This window comes from Grus americana, chromosome 1 (genome assembly GCF_028858705.1).
Source record: "Grus americana isolate bGruAme1 chromosome 1, bGruAme1.mat, whole genome shotgun sequence".
In the NCBI taxonomy this organism is placed as follows: Eukaryota; Metazoa; Chordata; class Aves; order Gruiformes; family Gruidae; genus Grus; species Grus americana.
Genome location: NC_072852.1, coordinates 2,378,102 through 2,390,555, shown reverse-complemented (window position 1 = coordinate 2,390,555; position 12,454 = coordinate 2,378,102). Strand labels below are relative to the sequence as shown.

Sequence of the window (12,454 nt, the reverse complement as noted above, 5' to 3'; positions counted from 1 at the left end):
TGTTAATTGGCTTCTTCAGTTTTAGTTTGTCCATGGGATGTTTTTCTTTCACCTGGGAATCATTTCCACCAGTAATATTTATCTTTCCCCTATCTGCTCTTAGCACAAAGATGTTCTTCATATGATGGTGGACCTTCCTGGGCCAATTCCAGGTTGCTGAAGTCAGCAGAAAGAGTACAGTTGTATTTGGGCTTCGGATTAGGCGTTATTTGCTCTAAGGTGTGCGTTTGTCCTAAAAACACACCCAAAGAATTCAAGGGTAACTCCAGAAACGTGGAACCCAATCCCATTGCCAACAGTAAGAGGAACAGGTCACAGACATCTAGGTTGGTTGATTTGCTGGGACATGAGATAAGGACTAATCACATTAAGGTGCACTGTAAGGATGGATTTTATTTCTTTTAAAAAGAGCAAATCTTTGTCATATAGCCATCGAAACTAGTTTATCATCCTGTATGGGCAGGATAGTAAGGACTTGGGCCACCTTAGACAGCCTGCTCCTCACCTCCTCAAAATACAGCCATCACCACTGAGGCTGGACATAAGTGGAGGGTTTGGCCAGGTATTTACCATCCTAAAGAGCTGAAGGCTCCGAGCCAGATTAACGTTTCCTTTCCCTTGTAAAACAGCAATTGTTGGTACTTCCGTAGCAAAGCAGGCGAGATGCTCTGGAAAAACCTCTACCACGTTTACGTGTATAAAATCCGTCATATCAGGTCAACTCAACAACCCCATCTATGCCTTCCAGCACAATGCCAATAAATAACTCTCCGAGTAAACACACAAAAAGATTTCCCTGATGAGGCGAGTGACTTTGTTGCCATCGGTCGCATTCTCGACTTCGTACTCCAGTGCCTCAGCTTTGATCTGTTCTCTTTTTACCCCACGTATCTCACCGCTGAGCACTGGGAGGATCTTAGTGCCCAGGCTGCCGAGGTGTGTAGGGTAAATCAGCTAACGTGTGCTTTGCTGTGCTCGCACAGAAGCCGACTGAAGGCTTGGGAAGCTAAATTTCTTTTTTTTTTTTTTTGTTAGGTATGCTAATGCACTACTATTATTTATTAACCTATTTGTCAGATGATAGAATCAGCTTTTGATAAATATTAATTCTTCTCCCTGGTTTTAAATCTCAACTTTAAAAAAAAAAAACCAAAGCAGTTTGCCAGCATTTCGCTGAACAGAGATTTCCCTCACCTGTCGTCCATTTATTTCCCCCATCCCTTACTAACTTGCTTTTCTCAACCTCCACTTGATAATCAAAAGAGCATTTATAACGGCAGGGACAAAGACACTTCTGAAAGTAAAATGAAGAGCCTAAATAAAAAATCACAGAACAAGAGGCTCATCCCACTCACTCTTTCATATTTCATTATTTGATAACATCAGAAGATGAGTCCATCAGAGCTGCTTGGGCAAAGGCAAACAGGAGTGTGTCTGATCAATATTTATTAATACTTTCAAAGACGAGGGAGGCAAAGTTGAGCAGACTTCGTAATGGAGTGAATAATTACTCATGCAAATAGGGTTTGGCCGAAGGCAATGCCATGCCAAAGCGGCAGGTTTTTAATTGCACCCAATTAAAAATGCATACCTTTCGCTCACTCGTACTGTCTCGCTCTCTTTTTTTTTATTTTGTAGGAAATTTTTAATTAAAAAATAATCTGATCCTGAAAAGAGTGACGGATGAATCCTGTGTTTATTAGGTGCAGAATTCTTCAGTAATCCAAGAGTTGGGACAGGCTAAAAAGGAAGGCAACTGTAAGGACGTGGGGTGAAGATGGGTTTGCATTGCCGAGCTTGTCCGGTGATCGGTCCGGGCTGCAGACGAACAGCTTCAGTTCTTGCTCCTTCTTCTTTTAAGGTGCTCTGTCACCTTGGGAAGGCCGTGACTCCTGTGCTTCGGAGCAAAGACTTGTCGTCTCTCAGAGAGATCGCCCAATCCAAGATACGCTCCCTGTCATTTTGTTGAAAACCCAGCCAGAGTTGGCAAAGGTAAAAATCGCATTTCACGTCTGTCGTGGTTTAGGCCCAGCCGGTAGCTGGGTGCCACGCGGCCGCTCACTCACCCCTCCCCCAGTGGGACGGGGAGGAGAAGTGTAACAAAAGGCTTGGGTCGAGATAAGGACAGGGAGAGATCACTCACTAATTACCTTCACGAGCAAAACAGGCTGAATGTAGAGAGGAGATTCATCTGATTTATTACTAGGCAAAACAGAGTAGAGGAATGAGAAAACACAATCAAGTCTTAAAACACCTCCCCCCACCCCTCCCATCTTCCCGGGCTCAACTTCACTCCGGGCTTCAACGTCCTCCCCCCTCAGTGGCACAAGGGGGCAGGGAATGGGGGTTACGGTCAGTTCAGCACACATTGTCTCTGCCGCTTCTTTGTCCTCAGGGGGAGGACTCCTCTCATCGTTCCCCTGCTCCAGCATGGAGTCTCTCCCAGGGGAGACAGTCCTTCACCAACTGCTCCAGTGTGGTCTCTCCCACAGGGTGCAGACCTTCAGGAGCAGACTGCTCCAGCGTGGGTCCCCCACAGGGTCACCAGTCCTGCCAGCAAACCTGCCCTGGCGTGGGCTCCTCTCTCCACAGGTCCACCGGTCCGGCCCGGAACTTGCTCCAGCCTGGGCTTCCCATGGGCCACAGCCTCCTTCAGGTGCCTCCACCTGCTCTAGCGTGGGGTCCTCCACGGGCTGCAGGTGGAATCTCTACACCCCCTCATCCTTCCTCCATGGGCTGCAGGGGGACAGCCTGCTTCACCATGGTCTTCACCACAGGCTGCAGGGGGATCTCTGCTCCAACACCTGGAGCACCTCCTCCCCCTCCTTCTGCACTGACCTTGGTGTCTGCAGAGTTTCTTACATCTTCTCACTCCTCTCTCCGGCTGCAAAGGCTCTCTCTAACTGTTTTGTTTTCCTTCTTAAATATGTTATCACAGAGGCGCTGATTGGCTTGGCCTTGGCCAGTGGCGGATCCATCTTGGAGCCGGCTGGCATTGGCTCTATCAGACACAGGGGGAGCTTCTAGCAGCTTCTCACAGAAGCCACCCCTGTAGCCCCCCCGCTACCAAAACCTTGCCACACAAAACCCAACACAACGTCTGCTCAGCGTAAATTCCCTGAAGGTGATCAAAGTTTCCTAAATCTAAGTGTTTACCTTGGCAACCTTACTGTTTTTTTTCTACACACTGTGTGTATAACTGTACTTGAGATATTGCAAATACTCTCAAAGTTAACCTTATATTAGATTTCTGACTGTATGTTGAAGCATCTTGATAAATACCCAAATTTTCTAAAACATTACGGCTAACAGCAGCTGCCGGGCACTCAGCGAATGAGCCAGAAGGATGCTATGGAGCCAACTGGTGGGTAGCCACGATTCAAATTTGGGATCTTAGTTTCTGCAAGATCCCAGACACAACTATTTCATTATGCCAAGTCCACGCGTAAGCATTACAGGACTAATTATAGCTAAAGAGGGGAGCCGAAATGAAAACTCATCCTTTGACCGCTGACCCACAGGGCTTTATCGGTCCCTGCCTGTAACGAGGTGTCCCTTTGACTGCTCTAGCTGAAGAAGGAGCTGTGATTTTCTGGCTGGGAGAGGCTTGACAGTAGTGCCAGTGTCATCAAGGAGGATGAGTCTGAGCCTCTGCTGTGCCCCTGTCACCTGCCACTGCATCGCCACTTCTGGAACTGCATGAAACCTGCTATTTTGGGGGTTTTATGTGTCTACCTGCAAGAGGAGACAAGATCTAAAGAATATCCATCAGCATGGCGGGAGATGGATTGGACACACAGGCCTTGCTGTGATGTGCTCCTGAGCCAAGTCTTGTTTTTCCGTACGGAGAGGTTCTCAGGGAGTTTTCCATGCATGTGTCAGGAGAGTGCTGGGGCTTCGTCCTTGTGCCGGCATTACAGTGTTAGTATCGTTAGCAATTAAACTGCTAAATCTGTTCCCATGATTGGAGGTGAGGTTTGGTTTAGTCTCCCCCTCCCTGAATCCAGTACTGAGAAATATCTTCCCAAGGTTTTGGGGCTTTGACTATTGATGTTTTATCAGAAGCTGAGATGCGATGCTGTGGCTCTGCAGGGGACCAGATCAGCCTTGCAGAATGCTGCCTGTCCGAGCCATGAAGGTGTTTTCAGTCCCTGTGTCAAACACTGGCCTCGCTCAGCGTCACAGTCTGAGCGAACAAGAGATGTAAACGTTGAGGGGAGTATAGCAGTAAATCGTATCGTGTCATGCGGTGGCACGGTGGCTTCTGGGGGGACCACCGATTGTGCCGTTGGGTTCCCCATCATAGGCACGGAAACTGAAATCAGTAGCTGACACGGGGTGACTCGGCGTTACCCAAACCAGATGAGTTTGTAGCTTGTAGGGATTACCCAAATGCTTTCTGCAAATAGCAGATACAGGGATGTGCAAGATGTCCCCCATCCTCACCTATCCATCTGCCTGTTGAGCTGCACAAACATCCTCTTTTATCATTTATTGATGATCCGAGGGCTGGAGCACCTCTGCTATGGAGACAGGCTGAGAGAGTTGGGGTTGTTCAGCCTGGAGAAGAGAAGGCTCCAGGGAGACCTTAGAGCCCCTTCCAGTCCCTAAAGGGGCTACAGGAAAGCTGGAGAGGGGCTGGTGACAAGGGCAGGGAGTGACAGGCCAAGGGGAATGGTCTTAAGCTGCAGGAGGGGAGACTGAGATGAGATCTGAGGAAGAAATCCTTCCCGGTGAGGGTGGTGAGGCAGAGGTTGCCCAGAGAAGCTGTGGCTGCCCCTGGCTCCCTGGCAGTGTTCAAGGCCAGGTTGGATGGGGCTTTGGGCAACCTGGGCTAGTGGAGGGTGTCCCTGCCCATGGCAGGGGGTTGGAACTAGATGGGCTTTGAGGTCCCTTCCAACCCAAACCAGCCTGTGATTCCATGATTCTATGATCCTGTAGTAAGTCAGGGGCATTTGGGGGTTCCCTCAGACAAAAGTGCTACCAAGCAGCTGTTACGAAACCTGTTCTCAAGCAGCTTGCATGGTTTCCCTTTCTTTTCTAAGGGAAATGTTCTCATTTAGACAGTTCTGTGCCCCATTTACCCCCTGCTTCTAAGGGAACATGTCCTTGCAGCAGAGCCCACCTCAAAGTCCCCTTGGGCAGTCCATGATGCTGGTGAACTGGTCCTCCGTCGGCTCCAGGAGTTTCATAGTCTGTAGCTCAGATGTGTGGAGCCTAACAGCATGATCATTTTTTGAGCTTATCACTCATCCCCAGAAGGTATTTTTTTTATTTCTGTCTTGTGCCTTCTACACGTATCCTGTCAGTCCTTGTCCTCTGAATCGATGATTTTGGACTCCTCTTCCTCCAGCCCTTCCTCTCACCTGATCCCAGCTGGCCCCTGACACCAGTTATGTTGGTGCAGACTTTCAACCACAGGAGCAAATTCTCAGGTCACGACAGCAGGCGATGTCTTGAAGAAGCAGAGGAGATAAAAACCGCAGAACTCCGAAGCCCAGTAGCCTGGTCACGCTAGCAGAGGCGAGACCTGGGATGCTCCAGGCGTGTGGTTTTGCTATAGCTGGTTACAGTCATTGCTGCCGTGATTTGCAGTCTGGCGGCACACTGGATGTTCTCCAAAGGCACAGCTAAGCCAGACCTGAGAACCTGCAAAGTAAAGAACAAGAGAAATTTAATATGCAGCTTTGCCATGTTTGCCCTGATTGCTATTTTAATGCATTCAAAGAGGAAAGAAAGGGAGAGAGGTGATAACTTTTCCCAGAGCCCCTGCTCTTGGGTTTTAAATAATTTATTCCACCAACACCTAAGGTTTAGACTGCAGCCTGCCCTCGTCCTCCTGCAGAAGTGTGGAGGACTCATGCAGGGACCTTCCCTTCAGCTGCTTTCTGCCTTGCTTTGCTCTTCAGCCAAACAAGTGCTGGGTGTTTGGCTGAAACAAGTCCTCGCTGCCATGTGATGCATGCAGACAGACAGGGATCTTTTCACTTCTCCTTCCCCGAGTTTTCAGGGAAGCTTGTTTCTTTACAAGGGTATCTAACACCTGTACGAAGCTATAAAGTTAACCAATTCATCTAGAAAAAGAGGTACTTTCCATCCATGCACCACTTTTTTGGGGTTTGATCCCCCAAACAGACCTAAACCTGCAGCCAAGGTTCATCACTTGATGGAACCTTCCCCTTATTCCTGACCTGGAGCGGTCTGCTCAGGATTGGGAACCCCTCTACATAAAGGAGCTTTGTAAAGCCTTATATTTTCACAGCTCCCTCCAGACAGGATGCTTTGTCTTGGTGATATCTAGACCACAGGCTCCTGACCCCAGATCTTACCCCTTGGTACGGATGGGGAAACCGAGGCACGGAAGGCAGCTGTGTGAATTGGAATGGCCGTGCCAGGAATTCACAAAAGTGCTGTATGAAGGGGACCAGAGCTCCAATTCCCCTTCTGCTGCAGAAGGCAGTGCTTTCCAAGGGTCACGCGCTCTTCTCCTGGTTTCAAACCTTAATCAGTTCATGCTATAAAGGAAGGAGGGAAAGAAAAAGTCTCAAAGGACCCCAGCAGCTCTCACTAGTTTTATCTCTTCCACCTGGGCTGTGGAGTCGGAGCAAATAATCCGGTCCCGCACCCAGTCCCAGCCCATTTTTTCTGCAGTGGTTGGATTGGCAGCTGTCAGAATTCCCCCACTGCTTCCCTGGCCCGTGACACGTTTCCCCTTCCAGTAAGTACTTGCTTAAATTCTCTTCCTTGGAAATCCATTCTTTCACTAATGCCACTTTACTTTAATTTAAACCAGCCTCCACTGCAGCCCCTGTATTATGCCTTCTCTTCACATGATCTTTTATTTATTAAAAAAAAGCACCTCAGCTCCTGGCTCAAATTTTATTTTGCATTATTTAATATTTTTCCTCTCAAACTCTGTGTCTCAGTAGCATTGGAGGTCTCTGGAGTTTTGGGCTTGAAGCTCCACATTAGCATCTCTCTGCAAGAGGGCTTCATTAGGGACAAAAAAACTCCACTTCCCCTACCCCTGTGATTCTTTTTCCTTTCCAGAAGACTCCTGTTCTTGCAGGCTGAGTGACTAGATATACATCTGTACATCACCGCGTGTATATATATATCTATATGCGTCTGTATCTATATACTGCTTTCTACGTGCTGGATACCAAACAGTGACATCTCGGCTGACGGTAACTACTGGGAAAGAGGAGCCCTCGGTTCCCCATAGTTTGTGCTTTAGCTGAGTGTGGAAGAGTGTGGGGAGCAGATTGGTGAGATTTGCTCCCCTGTGTATCTGCCTGCCCACTTGGCATCTCCTGATGTTCAATAGGAAGATGTTTGTGCTCTCTTTGTACAGCACCTGACGCAGCTTTCTCCGCTCGTGGCGCTGCTGAATAAAAGTAACAGTTGATGGTATTCTACACAAAAAAAGGTCTGGAGCATCGAGTATCACTATTCACCAGAGTGGTTTGTTTTTTTCGTTTGCTTGCTTTTCAGGCAGTATTATGAGATGCTCTACAACACAGCAGATGAGCTTTTAAACCTGGTGGTGGATCAAGGGGTGAAGTACACAGAGCTGGAATACATCTATGCCCTGAACTTACTGCACCGGAGCCAGACGGGTGTGGGAGACCAAACCACCCAGAACATGAGGTTGCAGCGGTTGAAGGAGATCATCTGTGAGCAGGCTGCTATCAAACAGGCCACCAAGGACAAGAAAATCACCACCGTGTAATCTGCTCTGGCGCTCACATTAACTGAGCAGCAGGGGCTGTCAGGTTGCAGGTCCAAGCCTCTGTGTTTATGTTATAATCAAAGGCAAAAGCGCGTCTCTTCTGGGTGGCATTGTGCTACCGAGAAGCCATTTGAGATTTGGCTTTGGGGTTGTTTTGGGGGTTTTGATGTGTAATCACCTAATGCTTCCTTAATGCGTTGTCCCAAGAGTGATTGCACAGCAGGAGCAGGCATCTTGGCAGAGGTTTGGGTGGGATATTTGGCTTTGCGCTGTTGCTGCTGCTTCGCCTTGAGATGCAAGGCAAGCTGCTAGCTGGCGGGGTGGGAAAAGAGAAGATTTCACACTGGGTTAGGTCAGAGTCTTCAGTGGAAGTTCAGACCACACTAAAATAAACAGCACCATGACAGTCAAGCGCAGACCTGTTGGTCACATGTGGGATCTTGATGGTTTTGAAGCCATTCCACCAGCGTTGCTGCATGGAGCCTGTTTAAGCTCTGCCAGTACTATTTTCAATGACAGTTGTAGATGCATTAAGTTTTCTGCTGTTTCCACTGCAAAGAGATCTAGTTGCTTATTCCTTCGGATAGCGATAAGCCAGTTCTCGTAGTGGGAGGTAACTTGGGACCATTTGTTTCCACTTCTACTTTTTCATTATCACAGAGCCATATGGCATCAGTTTCTACAGCGCATACTGCACTGGGTGATGGTGGATGTAGGAGAAAATTGCCAATAAAAGGTAATAGCAAAACTTAATTCGCTTTTTTCTGAATATATCTTTTGAGTCCCCTCAGCTCAAAAGATATTTTGTAATCGTCATTTGATGTACTGGAAGGACACGCAGGCTTTTGTAGCTCAGCAGTGATGATCAGCAAGGGCAGGAGGAGGGCAGGTCCCAGCTTTGCCGTCACCATTTCTGCCCTGCCTTGACCACATAAAGCCACCTGGTAAAAAGTTCCTTATTCATGGAGGCTGAGCAGTTTATACCATCCCTCCAAACCGAAAATACACTGCACTTGTGTTTCTCAAGTAGATTGTCAACCCAGCTGGGTTCCACATGATGAGATAGGTTCTCTCTGAGCTGTGTAACTGCTTGTGTGTCAGTCTTCAAACTGCAAAATTAAAGGATGTTTAAAGACTCCTCAAAGGCTCTGGTGTTTTGTCTTGGTTTTTTTTTTAAGAACTGTCATTTTTGTGGTATTTAAAAGATTCCCTTTCAGATATGAATTCATATGGTGTCCTCCAAGGTTGCATCGGTGTGAAAGTGGTCTTCTGAATCACTTAGTCTAATCCCCAGCTACCACAGCCCAACTGGACAAGAAGCTTCTCAACCTCCATGTTAAAAGCAGAACCCAGTAGTTCCAGTTGTTAGGAATCTTCTTCTGGTTTCTATTCTCACTTTATTCATGAACCCAGTTTTTCTTATGTTGATATTGGCCATTACCTGGAAGAGTTCCTTCCTTTCCTTCATGAATTAGCACGAGCGAGGGTGAAGAACACCATCATGGTAACATGTACGAAGATTTGGGGTCTTTCTGGGCTAACGCATGAGCTCTGCATTCACCTGCTCGAACATCGAGATGTGCTGCAGTGTAGATACAGGAAAGCAGCATGTCCAGACTTTGGAGGAAGGTAAAGAAGCTGCTTGGCACATGTAAGACAGATTTCAGACCCTTCGAGGTACAGAAGTGATGGGTGAGGAGCTCTGAATTCAGACTGGGCTGCTGTGGCCTAATGTCAAACTATTTTTGATTCCTTTCATCGTTAATTGCTTAATAATCTGAGGCTCTGCCTCATCTTCACATGGCTGATCTCGAGCTTTGCAGTCCCCGTTTTACGCCCACCGAGCAGCTGTGCTGGCGGCTGCCATGACAGATTGCCTGAAATCAAGAACATTTCAAACTTGGGAGTATGTTTTCAAAGCAAATTATTTAAAAGACTCTTTGCACTGCACCTCACACTGTCCATCACACCACCACAAGACGTAAATACAAAGCCCTAGCTCGTGTCTGCGCAGTGGCCTGAGGTACGAGAAGGCGTTTGCTGGATTGCGGGGTACAAGAACACCGTAGAGAGAAGAGAGGCAGTGACGTACAGGGACTTACCGAGAAGCCGTTGGAAAGAAAAGGTTTTGCAATTGAGGTAATTACAGCATATAATGAGCTTGTGTCTCTCTCCTCAAGTGTTCAGGTTCTCGGTCCTCTCCAAACCTTCACAAGGGAAGTTAATTTTCTCTCTGTGCGTTAGAGCGGTCACACCAAGGGCACAAAGGGAGTGAGGGTTGCCAGAGGGCACAGAGAAAGGCATGAGCATGTGGGAATCCAGACCCTGAGCCCCTTATTTCAGCCACCCGTTGACATATGCTGCACAAGCTTTCTTCCTCCATCACAAGAAGATGCTGCCAGAAAGAATCCTTAACAAGTCCTTACTAAATAATTTTTCCCAGAAAGGTGGCTTTTGAATATACCATGTTTTCTTGCCAACAGGTGCTTCAGAAGCATAGCATAGACAATGAAGATTATGATTTGGAAGCACAGAAGTCTCTAGATCGCTCGTGTTTAGGCAACGCACCTAGTTTTGTGTGTGCGTGTGTCATTTCTAGATCACCCGCTCTCCCCGCTGCTTTCCAAGAGAGAGCACTAAATAATCAGCGGGTCCATCCTCTGCACAGTGCAGTTACACGTTGCTAAACCGTCTCCCAGTAAGTTTCCCGCTACACGTGCGTTCCCAGATAGCGCTAAGAGCACGACAGCAACCCACTTGCTACAAAGCACCTGGACGATGGGAGCGATGAGGGGGCTGTTTTGGCACCAAGCCTGCCTGGAAATAGAGAGTCCCCTTGCAAGGGGTCTGGCTTCTGTGTTGGTGTTTGTTGCAAATCTTCTCTCGCTAATAGGGGATCGAGTGGGTGGGGGAGAGATCTTTTGGGAACATCTTTTGTTCATTAAGCTGTTATTGTGGGTAGAGTCAAGCTGTTAATGTTTCATAGCAAATAACTATTCAGACAACACATTGGCTTATCCGCTCACAATGTCCCCGCTCTCATAAGCACCCATCTGGAGCCATGATCGGAGGCCAGCCTCGAAGGTGGAAGAAGAGGGTGGTGCTGAGACACCAGTGGCTTCTAAGTAGGTGTTTGGAAGGTCCCTCAAGAGCACATTGTCTCACCCAGGTGTCTGTGTAACCCTGTACTCTTCATACAGCAGCCACCACGCTCTTGGGAATGGTCCGAGTCACGCAGCCCCTTGATGCTCGTGTGTGCTCACGGTCTTGTGCGGATTCGTCAGGCTCTGCCTGTCCTGCGTTTGTCAGTTCTCACCGATTCAAGAGACGCACAGGTCTCCTGAGAGTACCAGCCCATGGGAAACTTTCTGAAACTACCTCAGCAGCATTTACTTTTCCTTTCTTCGGCGTGTCGGTCTCTGGGAACAAGTTCGCCATCCCAACCTGTGGAACCCAGTCACACAGATGGGGCGTTTGGAACATATTCACAGAGGAAGATGGTTTCCCAAAGGAAACAAACCACATGAGGGTGTTGCAAACTGTGCAAAGACCCTGAAACACCCTTTATCTTAGATCTGACTTACTCCGCTTCTGCCCTGGAGGGACCCAGTCCTCAGTCTGGTGCCTTCTTACAGGACCACAGATAACTTCTCCAGTTCTGTTCTCTGCACGAGTTCTTGCCTACAGCGGTTCAGCAGTCCTGACATGACCCTGCAGGGCACGATGGTTTATGGACAAGGCCTAGAGATTTTGTTCTGTAATGCTACAGGAAATGCTGTCAGCTCCGCCAGCGCTTAGAGAGTAATTGTTGTATGGATGTGGCCCTTCGGTGCTTAAAGAGACAAGGAAATACTCCTTCAGACTGCAAAACGAAATATTTTCATGGGGGCTGTAAAAGTTCATGAGGGTTTCACAATTTCCTCTTTACAGCCTCGTAATCTTTACTGGGTTTTAATTATCACACTGTTTTGAAGCCTGTGCCAGACGCAATAGCAGAAGTGGAAAGTAAAGCAAATTGCTCTGGTTCTTTTCACAGTTGCGTATCAGTCACCAGCTCATCCTCTCCCAGGTGCCTCCTCCCTCTTGACGTCTTCTTGGTTAAGGATGATATAAACCTGCCTGTCTGACAGATATACATACAAATATATGTATGTACACACATGTGAATAGATAGACAGACTTCCCCAGGGATATCATGGTGTGGGTCCCCCCAACCTCATAATCTGCCATACATGTGATAAGCCTGGCTGGAAAGGTTTGTTGAGGAGTTGTTCCACTGAGACTTTCTTTTTGCCTTTTATTGGCTGCGTTTTTATTTTATTAGCATGAGTCATAATTGCAAATTTCTTTTTGAATGTGGTAGATAGCAATAAAGGGGAGGGCACTCAGGGAACGGAGGAGAGCTGCCAAGAGGAAATGAGCATTACAGTAATGTTGATTCTACTGCTCTTAGACAAGTGGGGAGCTTTTTTGGGGGGAAAGAGAGTAATTTTACTAAGCTGAGAGATGGAGAAGTCACACAAATGGCCACTTGTGCACTGATGCTTACTCCTGGGGATTAATTCCACAGTGGAAGCATACTGTGATACACAAGCCCCGTCTATCACTGCAGACCTTCACCACAAATCTGACTGTGCTCTAATTTCAGGAATTTATTACCCAAGGATTCATCCTACCGCACTTTATAAATACCCAGTGACCCACATCAATTATATCACAGTA

General features: G+C 47.6%; 1 protein-coding gene across 1 annotated transcript in view; it reads left to right on the top strand.

Annotated features, from left to right (window-relative positions):
• EXOC4 (exocyst complex component 4) overlaps positions 1 to 8,876 on the top strand; it is a 404,878-nt gene extending 396,002 nt beyond the window's left edge. The window contains exon 18 of the mRNA XM_054837585.1: positions 7,495 to 8,876. Coding sequence (XP_054693560.1) covers positions 7,495 to 7,732 — 238 coding nt within the window. The 3' untranslated portion in view covers positions 7,733 to 8,876. The remainder of the gene's footprint in view (positions 1 to 7,494) is intronic.
• Positions 8,877 to 12,454: the final 3,578 nt, after the last annotated feature.